Below are 27,999 nucleotides of genomic sequence, written 5' to 3' on the forward strand. Positions count from 1 at the left end.
CTTTTCAGTATCTTTACTGAGTCCCACGTCTCCAGCATCGAATTCTTAAGTCTGGAGAGCAGCTCCCAGGTCTCGGTGGTGCGGACTTCAAGCCCCAGCAGGCATTGCGGCGGGTACTTCGGGAACTACGGGGGCCGGAAGGGGGGCTGGGAGCCCCGGTCCTTTCCCTCCCAGAAGCCCTCGGGCGGCTTGAAACACCGTCCGTATCATGGCCGCTGGAGCCGGGACTGCAGGTCCCGCTTCCGGCCCGGGCGTAGTGCGTGACCCATCGGCGTCACAGCCGAGGAAGCGGCCCAGCGGGGAAGGCGGGGAGGGCGCACGGCGATCGGACGGGATGGCGGGAGGAGGCGGGAGCAACGACGGCAGCGGGCGGGCTGCGGGCCGACGGGCGTCTCGCAGTAGCGGGCGGGCTCGGCGAGGGCGCCACGAGCCGGGGCTGGGGGGCGCGGCGGAGCGGGGCGCGGGGGAGGCACGGCTGGAGGAGGCGGTGAATCGCTGGGTGCTCAAGTTCTACTTCCACGAGGCGCTGCGGGCCTTTCGGGGTAGCCGGTACGGGGACTTCAGGCAGATCCGGGACATCATGCAGGGTGAGGGCCTGGCCGGGGGAAGGAGGGGTCTGTGAGCGCTGGGTAGCGGGTAGGGGTCGTCAAGCCAACGATGTCTTCTTTCTCAGCTTTGCTTGTCAGGCCCTTGGGGAAGGAGCATACGGTGTCCCGGTTGCTTCGGGTTATGCAGTGTCTGTCACGCATTGAAGAAGGGGAAAATTTAGGTATGGCTATATTTGTGTTTTTCTCTGGGCTTGCTTACGTAGGGTTTTGTTTTCAAACTTATATTCGGAAACTGAAGGATTCCGGGTTAAGGTGCACTGCTGTTTCCATCACGGTGATCTTTTTCATTCTACAATGGGTGTATTCTCTGGCTCTAGGTTTCTCCAATTAAGGTTCTTTTGGTTGCTTTTGTGTGTGTGTGTGTGTGTTTTCTCCCACCTGTTAATTGTTAATACAACTTTATTTATTGTCGAAAGTGAGTTATATTAATACGGACATATTTTCCCCATGTTAGAGAATTTTTCAAAGTATGAGCACATTTTTTTTTTTCCTGAATTGAAATTGGTAGCTGTTTAGCAAACTGTGTTCAGTTTCTGGCCACTTACATCTGAGGAGGATGTGTTATCCTGAATTTGAGAGGCAAATGAATATGTTAAAAAAATAATTTAGCCATCTTGAGAAATATTAAATGATGTCACTTTAAACTCATTGATTTGAATTTGCCCTTATACAAAAGCCTGTGGCAAGTATGTCAGCAACAAAAACGAAAGTCTTCATATATTTGCATGATCCTTTGCCATAAATGTGTATATTTTTTGGACATAATTTCCACTCTTAGAACAGAGCTTAAAGTGAAAACTCTGCTTTGTCCTAGACTGTTCCTTTGATATGGAAGCTGAGCTCACACCATTGGAATCAGCTATCAATGTGCTGGAAATGATTAAAACGGAATTTACACTGACAGAAGCAATGATCGAATCCAGTAGAAAACTGGTCAAGGAGGCTGTAAGGCTCTAACTCTTCTTTTTTTAAAATTTTTTTAATGTTTATTTTTTTGGTTTTGGCGGACACAACATCTTTGTATGTGGTGCTGAGGATCGAACCCGGGCCACACGCGCATGCGAGCTACCACTTGAGCCACATCCCCAGCCCTCTTTCTTTTTTTTTTTAAAGACAAAAATCAGGGGTCTTTGAGGACACAACTCTTAATCTTTTCTGGGTGGGATAGAGGATGAACATAGATGTTATTGTTAGACCAGGATGCAAGAAAAGACCACTGACTCCAATTAAAATCAAATTAAAGCAAGCTTATTATTTCGACCGGCCGGGCTGCCTCTCCCTCCCCAAACGGCGGGAACAAGACAGCACCCCAGCTTTCCTGAAGCCCAGCTTTATAGCCCAGAAAGTTACATAAAGGGGGGTTACAGATAGCAGAACTCTGACAAGCATCACACTAATGGTAGTTTACAGTTTTTGCTGGCCCCAACATCAGAATCTATGAGGACCATTAGAGCCTCAGAGAGGGTCGTTATCTGGCCAAGGAAGGCCAATATTTATGAGGTGTCACTAAGTTTCAGAGAGGGCTGCTATCTGGTCAGAGAGCCAGGCATGGGTGAGTTCAAGGCACGGACAGGCATTCCAAGCAGGTTCAGAATTTGCAGTAATTTATAGTAAAGCCGAAATTATCTTTTCATGGTTTTGTGGGGAGATGCCCAATTTTAAGAAAAGATCAGGTTGGGTCTATCAGTTATCTCTTTATTATTATTATTTTTTTTAAAGATAGAGGGAGGGAGGGAGAGAGAGAGAGAGAGAATTTTTAATATTTATTTTTTAGTTCTCGGCGGACACAACATCTTTGTATGTGGTGCTGAGGATCGAACCCGGGCCACACGCATGCCAGGCGAGCGCGCTACCGCTTGAGCCACATCCCCAGCCCTCAGTTATCTCTTTAGATGTACCCTTTCCCACCCAGATTTGAAATTTATCCTGCTTTTGTGATTTGGTGGTCTTCACTGTGGCCCTGGCAAGGGGAACCACTGTTGAGAGCCACAGCCGAGTGGGATGGTGCCTGGAGTTCTTCCGGAGCTCCGTTGAGGGCAGAGAGAGTTCCCGGGGAGTGCACGTGGAATGCCAGTGGAGTTCGGGCAATAAAGTAGTTCCTGTTTGAACCTACAAGTGCCTCGTGGCGGCTCAGTTATTTGTGCCCAGCCAGACTGCGGCAAACCACAATACCTAGGAAGTGGGTTGGCATTGAAGACTGACATTTTGGAGGTTATTGTACCATTCAGGAAGCTGTGAAAGGGTCACAAGTATATCTGATCTAGAATTTGGTCACTCTTGTTTATAATAAACCAAGGGGAGGCCAGGACCTCGGTGCATGCCTGTAATCCCAGTGACTGAGGAGGCTAAGGCAGGAGGATCACAAGTTGAAGGTCAGCCTGGATAATTTAGCAACACCCTGTCTCAAAATAAAATGAAAAAAAAAAAAGATGACTAGGGTTATAACTCAGTAGTAGAGTGCTTATCCAACTGGCCCTCGGTACTGCAAAATTTTAAAGGGATGTGGCTTAGTGGTCAAGTAGCCCTGGTACCACTCCCCTTGAAAAAAAGAAAAAAAAAAAAAAAGAGGATGGTATCCCCAAGGTGGATATGGAGTAGAGGGAGAAAAACCTTCCTTTGCAAGGAAGATACTGGTACCCTGAGACTGTTAAAACAGTCTCCAGTACCACAAAAATAAATAACCAAGGGGAATAGCTGGGTCTTTGAAATGAGGGACTGACTGTGAGCTCTTTCTTGCAATTGTCTGAAAAAAAGAGAGGTATGGAGAAAATTCTCTTTGAACAGATAAGGAGTTAGAGCTTCTGGGGTAATAAGCCAGCTAGAAAAACAGGAATGATAGAAGAATGAATGCTAGAAGGCTGGCAAGAGCAATTTTCTTGAAATCAAGAAATGGAGTATCTGGAAAGTTGGAACTATCTGTGTGTTATGCTTCAGGTAACTACAAGTAATAGAACTTATTCGTATTGAAAAACATAGAAATGGCTGAGGGAACCAGTCAGAAAGATTTTTCTTCTCCATTAACCAAAATTGGAGACAAGAAAATGCAGAGATGGGGATTGAAGTATTGCCTTGGTTGAGAAAAGTATGGAAACTGGAAGAAAAAAGCACTCCATACATAAAAGGATAGGATCCTTAGGGTGCAGTGGTAATCCGAGGCGCCCAGTGGCTTGGGAGGCTGAGGCAGGAGGATTGCTTCAAGGTCAGCCTCAGCAAAAGTGAAGCACTAAGCAACTCAGTGAGACCCTGTCTATAAATAAAGAGCTTAAGATGAAAACTCTGCTTTGTCCTAGCTGGGGATGTGGCTCAGTGGTCAAGTGGCCCTGAGTTCAATCCCTGGTACCCACCCCACCCCCCCCAAAAAAAAATAATAGGGATGGGATTCCAGAGGTTGATGTGGGTAAAGGAAGAAAACTTTCCTTTGCAAGGAAGATACTGATACCCTGTTTTAAAAAAACAACCAGTATACATGGGGTGCAGATATTTTATTCAGTTAAGGACCTTAGGTAGGAACTACTTTTCATCTTGAGAAGAATGCTTATATAATACTCACTTCCAAGGAGGAGTAATTCCAAGAATGGGGGTTTTTGTATGGTTTAGTCAGGTTTGTATTGTGGGAAGATGCCAGAAAAGTCATTAGCTGCCACAGTCTGGCTGGGCACAAATCAGGAGCCACTCAAGCAGGAACAAACTTTATTTCCGAAGTCTGCGAACACCACCCATGCGGCCCTTCCAGCAATACCACACACCCGGAACTTCCCCAACCAACGCCAACTCCCCAGGAATCCCCGGGAGAACTCCAAAGTAGAGAACTCCAAAGTAGTGGGCAAGCGAGGAGGACAGCAGGGGTCTATATACAATTGAATACACAGCTAATCTTAATCATCATCATCTCAATGGCTCCCTCAACAATTAGCAAGAAAGGAGAAATCCATCCCTCCTTTCAAAACAGGTAAGCTTTTTTTTTTTGAATGGGAAGAAATGGTACCAGTTCAGAGTAACTCATGTAATTTCTGTAGAATACAAGGATTACAGATTTGCCATCTGACCCCTCTTCTAGAGGAGGGCGTGTGTGTGTGTGTGTGTGTGTGTGTGTGTGTGTGTGTGTGTGTGTGTAGTTATAAAATTTTATTATTTAAGTTCATAAGTCTACTGTTTTGGAGCTTCATTAGGACAGTCTATCAGCAAAATTTAAACTCACTTAAAACAGTCAGCTGCTGCCTAATGTGATGGTGAGAGTTGCAGTCATTTCAAGACTCAGCTGGGGTAGGGGGTTGGGTTGTAGGTCAGTGGTAAAGCGCTTTCCTAGAATGTGTGACGTACTGGATTCCATCCTCAGTACCACATAAAAATAAATAAATAAATAATAAAATAAAGGTATTGTGTCTATTTACAGGTTAAAAAAAAAAAAGAGTTGGGGCTCGGGGATCTGCTTCCATGCTTATACACATGGTTATTTGCAGGATTCACACAGACCAAACCAACTCTGGTACAGGGTGTTAATGGGACTATGCAGGAGGTGGTGATCACTAGGGACTATTTTAGAAGCTGAAACCACAATTGCCTTGATCCCCTAGTTACTTAATGATACTGTATCATTTGTCTTTTCAGTTTACTTTTTTAGAAGTTTCTCATTTAGTCTAGAATCTGTTAATGCTCATCTTTAGGATAAGCTAAATATCAGTGAGGGTTTTTTTTTTTTTTTTTGATGCATTTAAGCTTTGTAAAGTGTCACAGTAATTTTTTAAAAGTTTATCAAGTAAGTTAACTTCTCAGTGCATGTCTGGGATCTCTGAAGTCTCTGAGGCCTTTCCAGAGGGCCCATGAGGTCAAACTTGTTTTCATAACAAAACCAAGATGCTATTTGACTTTCAAGCATTGACAGTTGTAATGATAGTGCCAAAACGTGAAAGGTAAAATTACTGGTTCCTTAGCATGCTCAAGGCAATGGTAAATTATATTAGTAAGTGTTGTATTCTTTACTGCCAAATGAAGTTTTTAAAAAACTACCAGTTTCACTGGGCACAGTGGAGTTTGGGAGGCTAAGGCAGAAGGATTGCAGATTTAAGGCTAGCCTCAGCAATTTAACAAGACCCTGTCTTGAAATTTTTTAAAAAAATCATTTAATTGCAATAGGGGATAAAGATGATATTTGACATGGTGGTTTTTTTTGTTGTTGTTGTTACTGAGGATTGAACTCAGGGGCACTCGACCACTGATTCACATCCCCAGCCCTATTTTGTATTTTATTTAGAGACAGGGTCTCACTGAGGTGCTAAGAGCCTTACCATTGCTTAGTTGGGATTATAGGCGTGTACCTCCACACCCAGTCTTGAAATTTTAAAAAAGGGTTGGGATCCGAGCTCAGTGGTAAAGTGCCCTTAGGTTCAATCCCCAGTACCAAATCACCAGTTTCAGTAAGAATGTTTTTGCTCTAGCAGTAAAAATTCTACAATTTTATTAAATCTAGACCCATGAGTAAACATCTTTTTGGTATTTTGTGTGGCAAAACAGGGAGTCTATTTGCAATTTTTCTGTTGCTACCAAAACATGATGATTGTCTTCAGGAAAAGCACTTGTGTGAGTGTTTGAGTTGCATGTAGAACTAGGTGCTCTTTTTCCAGAACACCATTGTTACGTGAGGGAACACCTAACAAACTAGGGTTATTCAGACGTGGGAATTTGGCAGTCATTTTCTTTAGAATGAGAAAGTGAACCTGTCACTCAAAAAATAGTTGACAGTGTTTGTTCCCAGTGAGAAAATGCAAGCTCCAAATGAAAATTAGAAAGCTTGTATTAACATGATTGATACCTTCCAAATACTTAGGCTTTTCTGAAGATTATTGATATTAACAACTGTGACTGTGATTTTAAAAATGTTTTTAATGAATGTGTCAACATTTGGAAGATCTACATAACTCAGTGAACTACTGTTTTCCAAGCAATGGTGCTTGGTGTTACAAACCATTCATGGATGAGAGATCCATTTAAAGTACTGGATAAACTGATGGATTTCAGTGTTATAGATAAAAGCAATTAGAATGCTCTTTCCAAGTTTATTTCTGTATAAAGACAGGTTATTTAATCTACTAAATCAAATTAACAACAGATTGAATATAGCTGCAGTTATGAGAATCCAGCCATCTTCCATTAAATCAGATATTAAAGACTTGCAAAAATTTAAATAATACCATCCTTTTCGTAAAACTTCTAAAAAAGTTCATTAATTCTTCACAAATATGTTATTTATTTATGTTAACATAATTTTTTTTAATGAATTAATAAATGTTTTAAAATTTTCTGTTTTACATTTTTCATATGGTGAATATCAACAGATATAATCCCCAAAAGCTCTTTGGGATCCTCATAAACATTTAAGAATAGTAGAAGGGAATCGTGAGACCAGAAAGTTTGAGATGTGCTTCTGAAAACTGTGAATTATATTGAGACTACATTGATTTTTCTCTTCATAATAAAGAGAGATTGCTCAGATTTTTTTGAGAACCAGGGAGTACAACATTTATGGCATATTTTCTTAGGAAAGATTTTTCATTTATTTATTGCTTCATAAATTTATTTGTTTCTCTTATTTGTTGCTTTTTTGTTGTCTAACATTTTTCCCTTGCACCTTTGGTAGCAGGATCTTGATTCTTTCAGGGCCTTATTCCGTTTGTAGTGCTGGTACATCAAACACATCAGACTACTTTCTTATTTATTCTATTTGTTTGTTTGTTTGAAGTTGCTGTGGCTATCCTCGAATTTATGATCCTCCAGCCTTAGCCTCCTGAATTGCTGGGATTATATGCATGTGCCACCACACTTGGCTTCCTTTTTTGGTACCAGGTATACAACCCATAGGTGCTTAACCACTGAGCCACATCCCAGCCCTTCTTTATATTTTATTTAGAGATATGGTCTCTCTGAGTTGGTCAGGGCCTCGCTAAGTTGCTGAAGCTAGCTTTGAACTCATGGTCCTCCTGGCTCAGGCTCCTGAGCCTCTGGGATTACACATGTGCACCACAGTGCCCAGCTTACACTTGGCTTATTAGAACTATTTTTTGAAACAAAAGCATTATCAAGGCCTTTTAAACATTATTACTTCCCAGATCCACCTCATTTTTTTTTTAGTATGTGCTTTATATTGTTTCTTTAGTCCTATGAGTTTAGTCCTATTATATGCTTTTTGGCATTTTTTCCCCAACATTTCTTTCTCACTTATTTTGAAAATTGCTTGTAGTATCCTTTTTGTTTCAGTTTGTCAGAGACCACTGATAGGGCTTTTTATTTTTTATTTTGAGACAGGGTCTTGCTAAGTTGCCCAAGCTACCTCAAACTTGTGATCCTTCTGCCTTAGCCTCCCAAATAGCTGGGATTTCAGGTGTCACCACTACACCCAGCTTAATTTCACTTTTGAAAGCATTCGAATTTCCTCTCTTGTTTTACAAATTAAATATAGGAAGACCTGTGTTTCAGTTCTGGGGAAGGTAGAGGAAACACATTCACTCTCTTCTATTTCTCCCTCATAATGCTACTATAGATTTTGAAAAGAATACATGGAGCATCTCTGAGGATTCTGAAATGTAAATGGTAGTGGATAGCTGGGGGGAAAAAAGACCAAATTTGAAGTTTCACCAAATCAGTGTTGTGTAGTTTAACATTCTGCCCCTGTGTATCACTTGGGATGGACTCATGCAGTCTGAACCCTAGAAATGCACTCCAGATGTGAATAGAAAGAACTCCAAGAGATGACCTCTCTTTCTAGTTTGAGTAGAAGGAGTGACACTTCTAAGGGTCAATGATGGTGGAAGAAATCCACTTTTTTTCCTTTTTGTTTGTGATACAGTGGATTGAACTACAGCCTCATATGTGCTAGGCAAGTACTGTATCTCTGAGCTACATCCTTATCTCTATTTTATTTTGAGATAGGATCTTGCTAAATTTTCCAGGCAGGCCTTGAACTTTAATCCTCCTGCTTCAATCTCCTATTCAGCTGGGATTATAGTCTTGCACCACCACACCCAGCCATTTTTGTTTTTTTCTGTTTTCTCTTCTCCAGTCTGGCCCCCAGGTAATGCTATCCTGGCATCTACAGTGTCTAGTAGTGACATTGGCAGCAGGGCAGGCACTTAAAGCTGAGGGAGGACAATATTTTCTGTTACTAGAGGAATTTTGATTTCCTAGAACTTGGAATAGATTCCATCACTTTTACCGTCTCTAACCTGCAGCTTGGCCCTGGATACAGATGTTGTTAGTGTGTGACAAAGTGGGGAAACTAAAATGAATGCAAGTCTGGTTCAGAATTTGAAAACCAATCAGTATAATCCACCATATTGTCTAAAGAAAAAAAATTTCATATGATCCTATCAGTTTGTGAAAAAAAAGCATTTGAGAGAATACTCTATTTTTTAAAAAAATATTTATTTTTTAGTTGACACAATACCTTTATTTCACTTGTTTATTTTTGTATGTGGGCTGAGGATCGAACCCAGGGTCTCGCATGTGTGAGTTGAGCGCTCTACCGCTGAGCCACAACCCCAGCTCCCAGAATACTCTATTAATTCACGATAAAGACATTTCAGCAGCTGGGTGCTGTGGTGCAACGCCTATAATCCCAGCAGCTCAGGGGGCTGAGGTGGAGGATCTTGAGCTCAAAGCCAGCCTCAAAAAAAAAAAAAAAAATCTACAAAAAAAATCCCACAACTAATGTACTTAATGGTGAAAAACAGAATGCTAAGATCTGAAAGAAGGGGCTTGGGTTGTGGCTCAGTGGTGGAGCGCTCGCCTAGCATGTGTGAGGGCCTGGGGTCGATCCTCAGCACCACATAAAGATAAATAAATAAAGGTATTATGTCCATCTACAACTAAAACATATTAAAAAAAAAAAAAAGATCTGAAAGAAGGCAAGGATGTCCATTCTCATCACTTGTATTCAACATCATACTTGAAGGCCTGTGTGATAAAATAAAGCAACAAAAAAAAAGAAGGCATACAGACTGGAAAAAAGGAATAAAATTGTCCCTTCTGCAACTGACTTGACCAAGTAGAAAGCTCCATGGAATATACCTAACTATAATTAGTTTGTCAGTGTTACAAGTTAACAAAATTGGTAATATTTTTATATACTAGCAGTGAACAATTTAAAATAGAAATACTGAAATAATGCCATTTATAACAGCCGCCAAAAAGGAAAAAAGTAAAAACTTTGATATAAGCCTAGCAAAACAAAGTATTTTGGATGTGGAAAATACAAAAAAAATGATGAATAAAGTGAAGACTTATTTAAATGACTAATGGAAGACTTGTTATTCAGTTTTCTCCATTTGATTTGTAAATATTCATATCATAATTTTAGCAGGACTTTTTATATAGACTAGCTGATTCCCAGAAGTATGTGAAAAGTCAAAGGAACTAAAGTAACCAAAAGAATTTTATAAAAGAAAAAAATTGGAGGATTCATAGTACTTAATTTTAAGAATAACTATAAACCAGTCAGGGCAAAGAAAAGAAAGTTACAGTACTCATGAGCATAGAGATGCTATGTCTGTGTTTTATTTATGTCTCTAAATAAGTGGACCAGAAGGGAGAGTTCAGAAACAGACCCACACAAATATGACTTATTTTTTGACAAGGATGTGAAGGCACTTCGATGGAAAAAGGATAGTTTTTTCCAACAAGTGGTGTTGAAACAGTGGAAAGTTGATATGCAAAAATGAACTGTGAACTTAAGCACATGTTATACTAAAATTAACCAAAAAACAGATCATAAGCCAAATGTAAAACTTTAAAACTTATAGAAGAAAATTTTCCATGTCATGGTTAGGCAAAAAGTTCTTAGATATGACAACAAAAACATAATCTACAAGAGGAAAAATGGATACTTGGACTTCATCAATATTTAAAGCTTTTGCTTTGGGGTAAACGCTGTTAAGGAAAAGACAAGATACAGATTTCAAGAAAATATCGGTAAATCATATTTGATAAGTGACAATATACAAAAAACTTTTTTTTTTTTTTTTTAAATTTGGAGGGAGTACCAGGGATTGAACTCAGGCACTCAACCAATGAGCCACATCCCCAGGCCTATTTTGTATTTTACTTAGAGACAGGATCTCACTGAATTGCTTAGTGCCTCACTTTTTTGATGAGGCTGGCTTTGAACTCATGATCCTCCTGCCTCAGCCTCCCGAGCTGCTGGAATTGTTTTTAATAGAAAATAAGCCTATATAATACTACATTTTTAATGTTCAAAAGCCTTAACAAAAAGAATATTATAGATGTGAAAAAGGCACATGAAAAGATGTTCGACCTCATTTAGTCATTAAGGAAATACAGATTGAAACCACAATACCAATTAGTATTCCTAAACTTTAAAAATAACAATAAAAATGCTATATTTCAAAACGTGTTGCACATGATAGATACATATTGTTTTTGTCAATCTGAAAGAAGTGCTGTGAGTATATGGAACAATTGGAACTCCCATATATTGATGATAGAACTGCAGAATGGTTTAGCTACTCTATACCATAATAGTTTAGTCATTTCTTATATACTTTCCATAATGACCCAGCAATCCCACCCATGGATATTTACCTCAGAATATAAAAGTTATGCTTACATCAAAACCTATACATGCATATTAGCATCTCTATGCGTGAAGACCAAAGATTGTAAACAACCCAAAGGTCTTTCAGTGGATGGATAAGTGACAGTGTGTCCATATGGAATACTTACCAACAAGAAAAAAGTGAACCTGGATAGTACAACCACATAGATGGACCTCAAAGGCATTAGAGTGGGAGGAGCCAGTTTAACCTGATAGTGGTACTACCATCTGATTCCACTTATATGGCATCAAAACAGCAAAAAGATCAGCAGTTAGAGAAGAGGACAGGATGTGACTACAGAGGAGCTGTGTAGGAGGCTTTCTATGGATCTCAGTGGTGGTTATGAGAGTGTGTTATGTTAATATTCAGAACTGTACAGAGTGTGGTGGCACATGCCTGTCACGGAAGCAGGTGGATTCCCATCTTAGCAGAGGGGCAAAGCTTTAGGAGTGGGCATTACCCAATGGAGTGGGCTGCCTTCTTATTCCTTTGTAATACTGCCCCTTACTTTTTTTGGATAGAAAGTTCCATCCAACCTCCCCTTGTGTGCCCCCTATATAAAAATAAAAAATTCAGGTGACTTTTTCTCTTTCCAATGGACTCCTAAAGTCCAGAGCCATCATCGGACCCTAAGAGAAAGATATTTTCTGTCTGTGTAATTATTTTGTGCGAACCCAAATTCATCTGGGGTGACCCTGAATGATTTAGTTACCTGCAGTTAAAAACCCCTAGGTTCAATCCCTGGTACCAAAAAAAAAAAAAAAAAAAAAAATCAGAACTCTCCGTATAAAACAGGTTGATTGTTGATTTTGCTATGTGCAAGTTAAATTAACAAACGTAATAGGACTTTTAGGATTTATAAAACATAAAAGCTTGTACTTCAAGAAAGTAAGGATAATCTTAGTATAGGTTTTCTGCTGAAAATTATGTGTAAGTGGACATGGTTATCTGATTAAAAGAAGAAATTTATTTTGTAGCTTTTCTAGGTAGCACGAATTTATGATTGTGCCTGTTTATTTAAGAGCATTTGACACCAGATTCTTGGATGGCTATGTTTAGTGTGTTGAGGATGAAATCACCAGAGATTGGTACTTAATGAATTCCCTTGTTAGTCCTCCTCCTCTTATTCTGTATCTTTGTGTACATTCTTCTTCATAAAGATTGAAAATATTTGTGGAACCCTGGTGTGGTGGTGCATACCTGTAATCCCAGCAATTGGGGAGGCTGAAGCAGGAGGATAGCAAGTTTGAGGCCAGTCTGGGCAATTTAGCAAGACTCTGTCTCAAAATAAACAGGGCTGAGAATGTACCTCATTGGTAGCATGCCCCCAGATTCAATCCCTGGTACCACATACACACATGATGAAAAAATCTGTAGAAAAATTTTGCTTCTTTTTTTAATGTGATCTTTTCAAAATATCTGTTTCTATATGCTCTCTTTAAGGGTTTAAAGTGACTATTTTATCCTGTTAAATAACTCCAAATGCCCTTCATTTTCTTTTTTTTTTTTAAATTTTTTTGTGTTCACATAAATTAAAATTTCATTTTTAGGGGCTGGGGTTGTAACTCAGTGGTTGTACGCGTGAGGCACTGGGTTTAATCCTCAGCACCAGGGGCTGGAGATGTGGCTCAAGAGGTAGCGCGCTCGCCTGGCATGCGTGTGGCCCGGGTTCGATCCTCAGCACCACATACAGACAAAGATGTTGTGTCCGCCAAATACTAAAAAATAAATATTAAAAAAAAAATTCTCTCTCTCTCCCTCTTTCTCTCTCTCACTCTTTCTTTAAAAAAAAAAAAAATCCTCAGCACCACATTAAAAATATATATATAAATTAAAGGTATCGTGTCCATCTACAACTAAAAAAAATTTTTTTATTTTCAATCATTGTTATTTTCCCTCTACATATATTCTTTTGGGCTTTCTTTATGAAGGCTCTTCTTTTTCTCTGTGGCTGAAGAAAACTTCTCGTTCTACCTGGAACTTTGTCCTTTTTATTTACCACTTGTGGATGAGCTGGGTTTCTTGGTTTCAATAATTCCCTGAACACTTTAACTAAAGCTGCTTGCTAATAGTTATGGTGTAAAAGCCTTGTTTTTTTATTCTCCTACAGAACTGGCCTCAGGCCTTTCCAGGATGTAACTGAATATGATCCTCCAACTTGTGAACCCTGTCTCAGCAAACCCTATGGTCAGCAAGCCACTTGTCCTCCTCCACTCCCCTACATGGTAGATGCTCCCTCCCCATCCACCCATTACTTCTAAGCTCTTGCAACCAAAAGTAACAGAAGCAATTGTTTTGTGGATTGGAGGAATCTAGAATGACTCCTGTCTGTTTTGTCTTTCCTTAGGAGGCCCTATTCACATTGGTTAAATGGTCTGTAATCCAGGGGATCCCATGCTGCTCTATCAGCAATTTAAAAAACAATCCATTGTAATGTTGAAAAGCTACTATTTTATAAGCTGAAAGAGACAGCTTACAGTAGTTCATAACCCTTAAACAATTACTCTTGGTTTTTAAGTATAGGAATTTGATATGATGTGAAAAAGTTCTTGGGTAGGTAAGGCTCAGCTTTACTTTTAGTACAGTTTATTTTGATGTTTGATATTCTGATAACATCTTTCATTACAAAAGTAAAAAAAAAAAGTTTTTCCTCCTTTTGTAGGCTGTCATTATTTGTATCAAAAACAAAGAATTTGAAAAGGCTTCAAAAATTTTGAAAAAACATATGTCCAAGGACCCAACAACTCAGGTAAATTTCATATATTTTTCCTCCCATGATTTATATCCATCTTATTGCTTTTTATGGAACAATAGGGAAAGGGCTCTTTGTCAGGTATATTATCACCTTTAAATATGAAGTGTCTATAGCATGTTGTCTTTTAAATCCAAACCACTCAGATTCAATTCAGTATCTGAGATTGGCTTTTCAAAATTTAATTTTCATTAGACAAATTTACATAAGCCATTTACTTGTCTCATTTCTAGCTGGTTTGTGACAGAACATTTATTAGGCTGATGAGCTTTGTAATGTTCTAACTTTGTTTACCTAAGTGCTAATCCTGTAGATTTGAGGAGATTCTGTGTTGCAGAGAACTTAACACCTGTCTTCTGGTGTCAAAAACTCTTTTGGTCCTCTGCTCTTACTTTTTTTTCCTTTAGAGATTTAAATTTTATTTTTTGAAAAGGTAATGTATACATAATATAAAATTCAAAAGTCATAACAAAATGTTTAGTGAAATTCCCTCATTTCTGACCCTTTCCCGTCTGTTCCCCTCAGTTTTATCCTTTCACAGATTTGCATCTGCAAGCACATTTGTGTGTATAGTCGTACACATGTACCCATTTTGCCTGTTCCCATCCACATGTGACAACATATTTTATGTGCTGATATTGAACACTTTTTAATTTGCTTTTTTTCACTTAATAAATCTTGGAGTTCTGTGGTAGCACATAGGAGCTCTTTTATTCTTTGTTTTATAGCTGCATAGTAATTCATTGTGGCTGAGCCATGATTTATTGACTAGTCCTTTGTGCTGGACTTCTCTTACTATATGCATACAAGTGATTTTCATTGACAATGATGCAACTCATCATTGAATTTTTACTGATGTTCTTTTCCTTTCTCATGTTCCATAACACTGTCCTTTGTGTAGAAGCTCAGAAATGATCTCCTGAACATTATTCGAGAAAAGAACTTGGCCCATCCTGTTATCCAGAACTTCTCTTATGAGACCTTCCAGCAGAAGATGCTGCGCTTTCTGGAGAGCCACCTGGACGACACAGAGCCCTACCTCCTCACGGTGTGCCTTGACCTCTCCTTTCTTCCTAGTGATGTGCCCTTGAGGATGTACAGGGAATTAGAAAATTAAAAGTGAGCTGTGTGCAGTGTCACACACCTGTAATTCTAGCAACTCAGGAGGCTGAGGCAGGAGGATTCAAAATTTGAGGCCTGACTTAGTGAGACTCCACCTCAAAATTAAAAATAAAAAGGCTGGAGATACAGCTCAGTGATAGGTTGCCCCTGGATTCAATTTCCAGTGCCACCAAAAAAAGAAAAAGAAATGAAAATGTGTGAAAAAGACTTTGAATTACGTGTATTATCTCCGTTAAATAATTGCCTTAAAAATATACAGCAGAGGGGGCTGTGGCTGGGGCTCAGGTGTAGCACACTTGCCTGGCATGTGTGAGGCACTGGATTTGATTCTCAGCACTGCATATAAATAAATAAAACAAAGGTCTATGAACAACTAAAAACATATTTGAAAAAAATATGTATAGTGGAGATACTGACAGGCAAATGGAACATAACTGGTCTCCCTCACCTCCCATTTTTACCTCCTTTACATCCAGTTATTCTGTTGTGGTTAAAGTAGAACATTTACTTACATTCTACTGTGGTTCCCACAGGAGATGAAATTTGAGCAAAATTCTGGGGGAAAAGTGCGATTTGGTCCATGTGGCTTGATGGATTTCTTAACAGGAAGAAGGCATGGAGAAAGGTGTGATTGGAAATTTGATATGGTCAAAAGGGGCCAAATGAAGGTGATCTTTTAATTGGATCAAAAAGATAAGCATAAAAAATTGAAGCAGTGAGGCTCAGACAGCACTGGGAAGAACTGGAATCCAGGCTGTCCTATGATGGACCATAATGAAGGAACACAGGATGAGAAGCTTTTAAAAAACAAAACCCCAGGATTTTCAGAATTTTGAAAATACCCAATCCTGTATCAGTAGGTCTGTCAGGCCCATGTTAAGATAGTGTCAGTGATCAATGCTAGCAATCTTTTGGCAATTATCAAATTATTTGTAAAGCAGTTAGTTTGGGATATTCAGTGAGTAAGTGTCAGGATACTAGACCCTGGCCTAGTTGTGTTCTAATCCTTTGCATTCCAAGTAACTGGAAAAAAATCCTATCACTGTGTGTGAGGCTAGAAATCTCAGCTCTTAAGATACCACACATTACAGATATCTATATCTGAATCTGAATGATATTGAACTTACTGGACATGTATAAGGCTTAATTTGAGGGAGACAGACGAACAGTGAGAGTTAGAGCAACAATGGTGTGCTTGTGGCTTCATGTGTAGTATAAGGAGGGTTTTTTTTTTTTGGTACTAGGGATGGAACCCAGGGGCGCTTAACTACTGAACCATATCCACAGCCCTTCTTATTCATTTTGAGACAGGGTCTAAGCTGATTAGGGCCTTGCTGAGTTGTGGAGGCTGGTGTTAAATTTGCAATTTTCCGGCCTCAGACTCTTGAGCTGCTGGGATTACCGGGTGTTCCACTGTGCTTGGCAGAATAAGGCTTTTCAAAGTTGTCAACAAGGCAAAATATATATGTGGAAATACAATAAATTTTATACACGTATTAAAAACCAGCCATATAAACATTATTATATGGCATTTGAAAAAAGATGTTTGGCTTTTTTATATGATCCTAAAGGTATACTTACTTGGGAGTCAAATAGAATAGGGCTGAGATTGGAAGGATAGGAGAAGAAATGTAGAGTAAAATTATTTGGTGTCTGAAAGATTGAAGACTTCTTTCAGTGTCAAGAGGGACAGCACAACTTGACTTGAATTTTCCTTTAGGGTAGATAACTATGAGCCATTTGTGGAAATGTAACTTTTTTGATGAAGGAAAAAAGAAAGCAGTTTGACATGATTCTCATTGGTCCACTCTGTTTTATGTCTTCCTTCAGTTTATGTCTGGATTGGATTTGTAAGTTTGCATATTGAGGATGTTCTTGGTGAAAGGAGACTAATGGAATTCTGTGGCTTCCTTTTCCTGATGACATCCATCCTTTTTCAGATGGCCAAAAAGGCTTTGAAATCTGAGTCTGCTGCCTCGGGTACAATGAAGGAAGATAAACAGCCAGCACCAGAGCCTGTGGAAAAGCCACTCAGAGAGCCTCCAAGGTGAGCGGACTGCCTTTTTGTGGTCTTGGGGAAAACATTGAATAGGATCAGTTCCTCTTGGTTATTTGACCTACTAACATGTCATTGGATTACTTGTACATGGTACTCTGGAAGATAGAGCATACACTGTGGAGAAAAATATGAATATCAAAGAAGGGATGTCTGGGATTCATGACAGATGTTCCTGATTGGCTCTTCCTCAAAGTTCTGTCTCCACTTTTCTCTCTCTCTTTGCCATGCCCATATCCTGTGAATACTTATTTCCTTAATGTATTAAAAAAGCAGTATTCAGATGTGTGAGTCAAAATCTCAAATTGAATGGGGGGCACATTAGATATCTCTCTTCCAGCCTATGTATTAGTCCATTTTGTGTTGCTGTAACAAAATACCAGAGGCTGGATAACTTTTTATATAAAGGTTGGGGGGGACATTTATTTGGCTCAGGGTTTTGGAAGTTTGAGGACCCCCATCATGATGGCCTTTTTACTCTAAAGTACTAAAGTAGTGTAGGTCATCACAAAGCAAGAAACAAGGAGCTTGAATTTGTGTGTATGTCCTCTAGTCTCTTTCCCTCCTCTTAGAAAACCATCAGTATTCAGACACAGGGACTGTACCCTGATGGCCTTGTCTAATTCTACTCACTTCTGAAAGGCTCTACCTCTAAACCTCATAGTCTGATTAAGTTTTTACCCTCTTATATTGTCAAAATGGGTTAATTTCCACATGAATCCTGGGAGACATAAAGTCATATCCACACCATAGCAGCCTAATAAGGACATAGCAAAGTGGATCCAGACATAATACAGTCCAGGGCATGGGACTGGGAAGGAGAAAGGATGTGTTTTTTACCATCTGGTGATTGGTGCCCCATAGAAATGTCCAAGCATGCCCACACTTCAGTGGTTCAAAATTTGTGTAAGAGGTCCATTTTTTCTTTTGAGATTTCCCAATTGTTGAATGTTGATAGTTCATTTTATTTTTTATTTCATACTGGGGATTGAACCCAGGAGTGCTCAACCACTAAGCTACATCCCCAGCCCATATATTTTATTGTGAAATGAGGTCTCACCAAATTGAGGAGGCCGGCTTAAACTTGGCAATTCTAACTTCTTCTTCTTCTTCTTTTTTTTTTTTGTGGTGGTGGTGAGGATTGAACCCAGGGCCTTGTGCATGCAAGGCAAGCACTCTACCAACTGAGCTGTATCCCCAGCCCCGGCAATTCTAACTTCTTTTTTTAATATTTATTTTTTAGTTGTAGTTGGACACAATGCCTTTATTTTATTTATTTTTATGTGGTGCTGGGGATCAAACCCAGGGCCTCATGTGTGCTAGGCAAGCGCTCTACCACTGAACTACAACCTCAGCCCCAGTTCTAACTTCTTAGCCTCCCAAGTTGCTGGGATTATAGGCATGCACCACTACAACTGCCTCTGGCTGACACTCCATTTTAAGGTGGAAAAAACCCCTTCTTACCTGTAGGCTGCCAGTTTGCCCCTTTCCTGACAGTTTTTGCTTTAATCACACAAGGTATTCTAAATGATAGATGAATTTTTTATAAAAGGCAAGTCTCTCACTGTTCCAAGATAGCATAGTACATGTTCTCTAACAGTTCTCAAGATCTGGTTCTTAAATGTGTGTAGAGACCAATCAGTTATCTCTCATACGAGGGTTGGACTGGAACAGCTGGAAGAAGAATTGAGATTTCAAGGTGAGATTGTTCGATTACAGTGGATTGCCCTCCTGGACTTGTGGTACATAGGCAGTATTCGGAGCTCTTACAGGAGAGAAAGCTCAGTTTATAAATAAAGTGTGTGTGAAGCCAGCCACTACCCCATTTTTTAACTGTTGAGTCCTTAACTTAAGCAGTCCTCTGTCTGATTTGAAGCCTTACACTCAAGAAAAAGTTGTGCCTGTTTGAGCACCAAAAATGGTGAAATTGATCTTTGTTTATTTACTTTATTCACAGACAGCTACGGAATACTCCAACCACCTTTGGAATTATGACTCTGAAGGCAGCTTTCAAGGCTCTGTCAGGTGCACAGGATTCAGAGGCAGCCTTCTCAAAACTGGACCAGAAAGATCTGGTACTTCCTAATCAAGCGTCCCCATCATCACCAACCCTCAAAAACAAGAGACCCAAAAAAGATGAAAATGAAAGCTCAACTCCTGTTGAGGGTGAAGGTGGCTCAGAACTGCAGCCTAAGAACAAGCGCATGACTATAAGCAGATTGGTTTTGGAAGAGGACAGCCAGAGTACTGAGCCCAGCACAGGCTTCAGCTCCTCCCAGGAGATCATTCCAGCATCTCCACCTAAGCCCACCGCTCTCAACCAGCCCCGCCCTGGGGACAAGAATCCCAAGTATGAAGACCTTCTTTGTAGGAGTTTTGGGGCTGGTTGGCGGTCCTGGTTGGGCCTGGTATTACTTCCATGAATGAAGTAACTTTCAGTGGTGAAGTTATTCACCACCAAGGCTTGCTCAGACTGCTAGAATGTGACTTGGGAAAAGGGCGTGACGATGTAGCAGTTCCTGCCAGTTCTGAAGGCCCATATGTAGGCAGCCCAGCATTGTACTAGGGCATGAGGGAGGATAGATGGAGGGTTTCTGAGCCTCCTCCCCATCACTGCTTTTGTTTTTAGCAAACATCTAAGTGCCTTGACTACTAAATATTAGTCTTGTTTGTTAAAGAAATTTGTTTGGATTGGGCCATGTTATTCTTAAAAGAGACTTAACGAATACTTACAGTTTTGCAACTTTTATGAACATTTTAAACTTGGCATATTCAGTAAATACTTATTAATCTTCCACATCTTGCTAGGTACTGTGGGGCAGTGGTTATAACATTTTAATATTGCTCCCCATCATGACTCCCAACCCAATATGGCTTTTGAGTTTTGCTGCCCTTTGTGGATCCACTCTCCAGGTAAACTAGTCTGCTTGCTGTCTCTGGAACATTGTCTATTTCTACTACTATACTTTTGTTTCCTATCATTCCCCACAGTGGAATATCATTTTTCCATCATTGCTTGTTACAATCTCATCCGTCTTCAAAGGGAAGGGAAGCTACTGTGGATTAAGGGCTTTCTGGGGCCAAGTACTTTAATGTATTATCTTACTGAATCTACAATCCTTACTCTGAGATGCTATATTAGTCCCACTGCATAGATGAAAAAAGCTTAGAAAAGTTGGGATCTCACCTGAAATCAGAGCTGAAAGTGGGAAAACTAGGATTTGGGTTTTTTAAGCCAGATTGATCTTGACACAAAAGCCTGTATGTCACATATACCAAGTTGCCTCTCAAAATTGCCTCCTCTATGAACTCTTCCCTGATCGCTCCTGCTATAAGAGATCCACTTTGCTGATCCACATTGCGATCTTTACCCCTGTTCTATCTTGTTTGAGGACCCATGCTCTGGCTTTATTGTGAGCTTCCCCAAAGGGCTAAGCATCTAATAAGTGATTTCTCCTCAGGCACAAATTATTTGGATTTGGATGTGAGTCAGTGGCTAGCAAATGGGCATAGCTGAGGAGAGCTCTACATACATTGTTCTCATTTATTCCTCACAGAAGTCCTATACAGTGTAGGTATTGCCCCCAGGAACAGATGAAGAAACTGGAGGAAGTGCAGGATTGCAGTGTTTGTAAATGGGAAGATTTGTGAAGGTTTCAGACATACCCATTTATTTCATATGTCAAGAGCATGTGAATGAAGTATGGTGGGTACTCTAAAACAGGGGTTAGCACAGTTGGAGTCACCTGCCACTGGTCTTTGCAAATAAAGTTCTAATGGAACATAGCCATACCCATCAGTCATGGATTGTCCATGAGTTGACTCTGACCCTGAGTTAGGTAGTCACAATGGAGATGGCAAAGCTGAAAATATCAGCTGGCCCTTTATAAAAAAAGGGATCCAGTGATCTTTGCTCTAAAGAATGTGTGAGGTGCCCTGGGAGATCTGGGGAAGGATTGATGAGCTTGCTCAGCAAAGTCTTGTGGAGCAAATCTTGCAGAGGAGCATTGAGCTGGCCTGGAAGACTCGAGTAGGAGGTCATCAAGCACACTGAAAAGGAGAGGGTTCTAGGAAAGCCTTCCAGGCCCAGAAAGCCTGGCATGCTTCAGAGTGGTCTGTGTAGTAACTGATAAGATAGTGCAGTGATTGGGAGAGAAGGGAGGAAGAAAGTTGGATGGGCAGCTGGGCCAGATCTTGGTCTGTAAGGCAGTTTCTCATACTGAGCTTCAAGTTGCAAAGACTTTTAAAATATTTTTAAAGTACTTATTCTGCTGAATGTGGTGGTACACACCTGTATTTCCACCTACTTGGAATGCTGAGGCAGGAAGATTACAAGTTCAAGTCAGCCTAAGCAACTTAGTGGACCCTGTCTCAAAAAATCAAAAGGGCTGGTGATGTAGCTCAGTGGTAGAGTACTCCTGGGTTTAGTTCCCAGAACTGCAAAACAAAAAAATTCCCAGGCTTCTGACTGCTGAATTAGAAAAGGCAAGAGAATGCTCTGTAATATATATACTTCTATAACCATGTCCCAGATAGACTTTAACGTAACTAATTTGCAGGCCTGAAGGGACACCACTGAGGGCTTTTGAACAGGCACAGAGTAGGGAGAGAGGCTGGAGACAACTGCCAAGGAGCAGGGAATTCTGAGGAAGCATCAGGGTGAAGAGGCAGGGCTGGGAGATCACCTAGAGTGCAAGGTCATGACTCCTAGCTTTTTATATCTTCCACAGCACTTCAGGTAGCCAGTGCTGATTAGGTATTAGCCAAATAAATGAGGCAGGTATCATGGGCCATACCTTCTCCCTTAGTTTGTTTTTTGTTTTATAACATAGCATTCTCAGCCTAGAACCCAAGTATAAAACTTAGCAATGAGGAGCATAAAGTGGCCCCAGTTGCTCAGGACCACACAGCCATTAACAGTAGAACCCTAATCTCGGCTCCCACAGCAAGAGAAGTAAGCAGAGGCAGCATGATGTCATCTTCTGCAAGAGTCTTGAAGCCTCTACAATGAGTCCTGAAACATTCATGTGGGTGGTAATGCTGAGAGTCCAGAGGAAGGGGAGATTGTTAAAGTGACTGCAGGAAGAGGGGACAACTGGGGAAATGATGGGCCAGGAGGGAATCAGTTTTATGCCAGCACTGTGACAGGAAAGCTTAAAATGTAACCTTCTGACTTTAACTTATAAGTAGTAAATAATACAGTAATGTTCTGAGACGGAAAAACCTCATGAAACTTCACTTTATCTGAAGCAAGTAATTCTCAAATAATATTATGGGGGATAAAATCTACCATTTTATCAGCCACTTGGTTAAGTAATTTCTTAACTTATGGAACTCAGGGTGTTTCAAGCCTGCATTTATTAGCCAAATTACTTTCATTTGCTACTCACCTGCAAAAAAAAAAAAANAAAAAAAAAAAAAAAAAAATATATATATATATATATATATATATATATATAAAATTTTTGGTACTGAGTCACATTCCCAGCCCTTTTATATATATTTTTTTTTTGAGACAGAGTGTCCCTAAGTTGCTGAGGCTGCAATCAAATTTGCAATCTTCCTGCCTCAGCCTCCTCAGTTGTTGGGATTATAATGTACCACTGTGCTGGATACAAAACAGATTTTTAATAAACATTAAAAATCAGGTTTTTTTTTCCCAGAGAGGAGACAAATTGTCTCTACTATCTGTGTTAACATCTGTAGGTCATTTTTATCTACATACATTCTCTTCAAAACAATTCAGACACTCCCCATGTTTGTTTTGTAGAACACATTAAGAACATATTATAATTCTGAGGTCAGCTTTGTGCTGTATTTTGTTCCCAGAGCAATTATATTACTAATCAGATAAGCACAGTTAAAGTTGATTAGAAGAGAAAAACTGCAATTTTCATTTGGTAATTTGGGTTTGGGTTTTTTTTTAGCTGTGGTCTTTTGTGGTTACACACAGTACTAATTTTGTGTTTGTAGGAAGGATTGTTTGCTTATCACTCTAAATTTTGAGGATATAATTCCTTTTTGGCTTGGATAATCCCAATATTGACTTAACTAGTGTATCTCTAGCCCATGTTAGGGGGTGTGTTATTGTGCAAGTGTTTGTGGTGGATAAATTAAGGCTGACTTTCAAGTAGCTTGTGGTTAGAAGCACATTATGAAATAATTTTTTATAAAATGGAAACACTTCTGTGGGGCAGAGAAATGGGGCCTTTTGGTCTGAGTTAGGGTCAGTAGATAGAGGAAGAGGTGTCATTGAAAGATGGCTGAGTTTACTGGGCAGGCAAAGGACTCCTAGGCAGAGAGAACAGACTATGGAGAGGCAGGCAGGTGCAGAGCTGGTAGGAGAAGCAGCAGAGCAGCCTGGCTCTGCTGTAGGGCAGGTATTGGGGGACCTTTGATAGGAAACTGTCTAGGGCCAGCAGACTATATAGGCATTTAGGCGTTGCTGGTTAGACAGAAAAGCCATCATGTACTGGAGAGGGATGTAGTAATTTTAAGACAATTTTATAAGGGGAAGAGGCTAGTTTAATGCTGGCATGAGGCACCTTGGGCTTGAATTAGAGGAAAGGAGAGGGACAGGAAGTCAGTTTGAAGTTAAGAAAAGAGCATATCCATGAAGGAGAGGAAAGAGTTTGCAGCTTCTACTTTGAAGAATAGGGACCTTGAAGACAATCAAAACCAACCAACCTTGGGGCTGGGGTTGTAGCTCAGTGGTAACGCGCTTGCCTAGCATGCATGACGCACTGGGTTCGATTCTCGCACCACATACAAATAAATAAAAATAAAGGTCCATCAACAACTAAAAAATATTTAAAAAAAAAAAAACAAAACAACCAACCAAAACAAAACACCAAGGAAGAGAACAGAAATTGAGGGGATGCTGAAATACTTGGTGCTGAGTTAGAGGGATGCTCTTGCAGCATGAGGGATGTTTATGTTGAGATGCCTGGCCAGTCCAGGGGAAGGGACAGTGCATTCGGGAGTTGTATATAGGTGAACCCTAAATGAGTGCCACGAGTGAGCCAAGATGAGAACGTGGGGTGATTGGGATGAATATTTCATACCTTGTCCTCATTGATCTCCCCTCAGAGTATCCAAACGCAAGTGGAACAGCTCCAATGGAGTTGAAGAAAAAGAGACTTGGGTGGAAGAAGATGAACTGTTTCAAGTTCAGGGTAAGCTACAAATTCCCTGTGGTCCCTCCTTAATATTTGCTATGATTCTCATCATTCATGTTCCAGAAGCTGCTGTCTCCAAACTAGAAAAAGTTAGTAAGTTCCTGACCTCATTTGATTTCATGAAGAGTTAGTTTTATATCCTTTCCTATTAAACAATGGAGACCATTTTAATGAACCCTAGGGTATTTAATAAAGACAGTATAAAGGTCATTGCTGCATTCTTTTTTAAGTAAAATAAAAAAAAAAAACTCTTATCTGTGATTGTGTGTGTGTAATATATGGTAATAGGCTTTACTTTTCCCTAATTAATACCCAAATTAATAGCATTTGCATTCGAATCTCTCCCACCACATATTTTATTTATTTATTTATTTTTTTAAAAAAATATTTATTTATTTATTTAGTTTTCGGAGGACACAACATCTTTGTTTGTATGTGGTGCTGAGGATCGAACTCAGGCCGCACGCATGGCAGGCGAGCGCGCTACCGCTTGAGCCACATCTCCAGTCCCTCCCACCACATATTTTAGATTCTGATGGAGATACATGAGTGCTAAATCTTCATTTAGGGTTTTCTAAAGACTTTCTTAACATAGCAACAATAATCATTTGCCAGTCCCAAAGATTTTGTCCTTGTAAGTACCTTGATTGATGGAAATGTAATTGGTAAGATCAAGACCACATGGAGGCCGCGCACAGTGACACAAGCCTATAATCCCAGTGGCTTGGGAGGCTGAGGTAGGAGGTAGGAGGATTGTGAATTCAAAGCCAACAACTCAGTGAGATGTTGTCTCTAAATAAAATACAAATAGGGCTGGGGATGTGGCTCAGTGGTCAAGTGCTCCTGAGTACAATCTCTGGTACCCCCCCCAAAACACACTCACACATACCAAAAAAAAAAAAAAAAAAAAAACAACTCAAAAAACACCCACATGGAGAATGGAGGAAGTAACAGAAAAACAGTAAGAATGACATTAAATGTCTAAAAACAACAGAATATAAAAGTTCTAGAAAATACCCATTCCCAATGCAAATTTGTCAGTTTTAGAAATCTGCTTCCACTGTTGTATACTTTATAATTATGAAGGTTTTTTTCCCTTATAAATAGTCTGTCCTGTAAGTATCCTTTTGTTTACCTCTGTTATTTAGGATAGTGACATCTGCTAAAGCACCCACTCTGGCAAGTTTCATGTTCATACAGAATTGTCTCTTCTTGAAGCTTTTCTTTGGCCTCCCATTGCCTGAAATGTCCTGTGGTTTATACTTTTATACCCTCCTATCGCTCTCTGACCTTTAAAAAAAAATCGTCTTGGTGCATTTTTTTTTGATGTCTGACCTCTTTTTCATGGGAGGATCAAGGACTTGAAAATTTGGGCATAAAATAGTAAAACTGTTATTTCAAAGCAGTGGTTAGCAAAGGGTTATAAACTAGAAAATTATATATGTATATATGATACATTAAGGTATTATGTATGATTTTCCCTCAATAATTTTAAACAATGATAGTCTTAATTTAAAAAGGCTGAACTCCATCATTAACCAACATTTATTGGAAGACTGTTTGTAAAGCACTTGATTTGTAACAGATTCTCATGGGCTGAAATTACTAATGTTTGCAAAGGATAAGAATAAATTATCATTTAGTGGTGTCCTTTCTTTCTCAATGTTTGTGAAATTTGAATCAAGTGTTCCCTATGGGGACACTTGTTTTCTTCTTGTGGTTTGTGCAGAGAAAGGTGAACTCTAACATGAGTCTACTTTTAATGTTTTCCAGCAGTACCAGAGGAAGATAGTGCAACCAGTATAACAAAAAAGCAGGTAATTTAAAATTCTCTGATACAAATTTCGTGATTAGAAAAGAGGTAAAATAATTCCCCTTCTTATAGGTCTCAACTACCCATGCCTCTGGTAAAAGTTTTTTTTTTTTTTTTTTTGAGATAATTCAAAGAAGGATTGCCAATGGACAATAGTTACTCTCTAGAAAAATAATTTGGAGAGTCTGACATACTTTCTGGATCACATACATTTTTGAAGTTTGGAAAACAGAAATGATTATTAGTCGAGAACGAGATGGCAGGAAATTTACCAAATGTCCAATCTGTAGCGTTCATTTACTATCTTTACCATGTTTTAAGAACATAACTGGGCCCAGTGGTACACACCTGTGATCCCAGTGGCTGGGGAAGCTGAGGCAGGAGGATCACAAGTTTAAAGCCATCTTAGCAACTTAGCAAGACCCTAAACAACTCAGGGAGACTCTGTCTCAAAATAAGGGCTGGGGAAGTGGCTCAATGATTAAGTGCCCCTGAATTCAATCACTGGTACCAAAAGGGAGAGAAAAAACAACAACAACAACAAAAAACCCTCCTTTTAGGTTCAGATTATTCTCTCTGGATCAACCAAGATCCTACATGCTAGGCAAGCATCTGCCATTGATCTACACCCCCAGCTCTCTCCTGTGATTCTTGAATTTACCTCATTACTATTTTGGAGAACATGTGAATAGAGACAGGCTTTGATAACTCTTGGTTTTCTTTTGCAGAAGTGGACTGTGGAAGAAAGTGAATGGGTCAAGGCTGGAGTACATAAATACGGGGAAGGAAACTGGGCTGCCATTTCTAAAAATTATCCGTTTGTTAACCGAACAGCTGTGATGATTAAGGATCGCTGGCGGACCATGAAAAAACTTGGCATGAACTGAAGCAGGCTTTCATTTTCCCAGGATTCACAGGAGCATGGTTCCTAATAATAATCCCTGCTGTTTCTTTCAGAAGCTGGGCTGGGATGAGAATTGTGGGCAACCTTCTTCAATATGGGGGAGGTCCCAGGTCCATTTCATTACTTTTGAAGATCATGGAGCTAAGAACTAAGAAGCAAAGCCAAGCCTGCCTTGTGTCCTTGGCAGAGGTGACAGGCACAGCTTGTACAGTGCCACAATACCATTAGTGTTTCCCTTCTTTAGTGGTTTGCTTAAATTTAAATCCCCAGTAATCTGTAGAATCTTCTTCTAGGAAATGGTGGAGTCTGTTGGAGTCACTTATGATTTCATGACCTGTTAAATCCAGCAACAGGAGCATCATCTGGAGTGAACTTGTTGTTTTGGCCTTCTGATGCAAATGCAAAGGAACTCCATTGATTTTGAGCCCAGGTTGATGAGAGATCAGTCCTTGTGGAATCATTTTAAAAACTGTTTAGCCACCTGTGAAATCAACCATAGATCTGACTGCCTTGGCATTTGCTTTTAATATGTGCTACATTGGCAGGTTTATCCGCCACTTCTCATGTGGTTGAACCAGTGTGTTTTCTTGGTAAAATGGTGATTGTAGATAAGCTTAGCCCTCTAAGTCCCACCTCCCTTTTCAGTTTCCTTCCTTATGCTGGACTTCAAAAGCTTAAAAAAAATCCTGATTGAATATAAATACCTAATTCCATTCTTTGTGAACCGGTTGCTTCTGCCTATTCCCTAATTGTGCTGTGTTAGTGTCTTGCACTGGAATTCAACATTCCCTTCTCCTTTTGTACTGTGTCGTGCTTGCTGTCTCTCTCTGACATCCTTAAAGATTGTCTTTTTAGCAAAAACTTTCAGAAAGAGTTTTCTGTAATCTTTTTTTAAAATATGAGAACTAATTATTGTCCATACTTGTAGCATTCTTCATTAAAGTCTTGCTTCTCTCAAATTT

The 27,999-nt window shown here is 39.8% G+C and overlaps 1 protein-coding gene and 1 long non-coding RNA gene across 3 annotated transcripts in view; one reads left to right on the top strand and one right to left on the bottom strand.

Moving 5' to 3' along the window:
• LOC125613153 overlaps positions 1-287 on the bottom strand; it is a 37,157-nt gene extending 36,870 nt beyond the window's left edge. The window contains exon 1 of the long non-coding RNA XR_007343645.1: positions 2-287. This is a non-coding gene — a long non-coding RNA (uncharacterized LOC125613153). The remainder of the gene's footprint in view (position 1) is intronic.
• Terf2 (telomeric repeat binding factor 2) lies at positions 169-27,996 on the top strand. Of its 2 annotated transcripts, none has more exons than XM_015496147.2 (10): positions 169-587; positions 674-769; positions 1,423-1,553; positions 13,875-13,961; positions 14,866-15,012; positions 17,027-17,133; positions 19,100-19,492; positions 24,232-24,317; positions 26,094-26,137; positions 26,862-27,996. In XM_015496147.2, exons 1-10 carry the CDS (start codon positions 209-211, stop codon positions 27,018-27,020), a joined length of 1,629 nt encoding a protein of 542 aa, XP_015351633.1. In that variant the 5' UTR covers positions 169-208; the 3' UTR covers positions 27,021-27,996. The 2 variants fall into 2 exon arrangements, with proteins under 2 accessions (XP_015351633.1, XP_015351634.1); XM_015496148.2 differs by having other exon boundaries at positions 26,097-26,137.
• The last annotated feature ends 3 nt before the right edge of the window (positions 27,997-27,999 follow it).

Source organism: Marmota marmota, unplaced genomic scaffold (genome assembly GCF_001458135.2).
Source record: "Marmota marmota marmota unplaced genomic scaffold, marMar, whole genome shotgun sequence".
NCBI classification, from domain to species: domain Eukaryota; kingdom Metazoa; phylum Chordata; class Mammalia; order Rodentia; family Sciuridae; genus Marmota; species Marmota marmota.

What these genes read in the sequence shown, in the direction of transcription:
- Terf2 (XM_015496147.2), top strand. Translation starts at nt 209, where the DNA reads ATGGCCGCTGGAGCCGGGACTGCAGGTCCCGCTTCCGGCCCGGGCGTA. An exon ending in GATCCGGGACATCATGCAGG is followed by an intron (nt 588 to 673) that starts GTGAGGGCCTGG and finishes CTTCTTTCTCAG; the next exon opens with CTTTGCTTGTCAGGCCCTTG. An exon ending in CCACTCAGAGAGCCTCCAAG is followed by an intron (nt 17,134 to 19,099) that starts GTGAGCGGACTG and finishes CTTTATTCACAG; the next exon opens with ACAGCTACGGAATACTCCAA.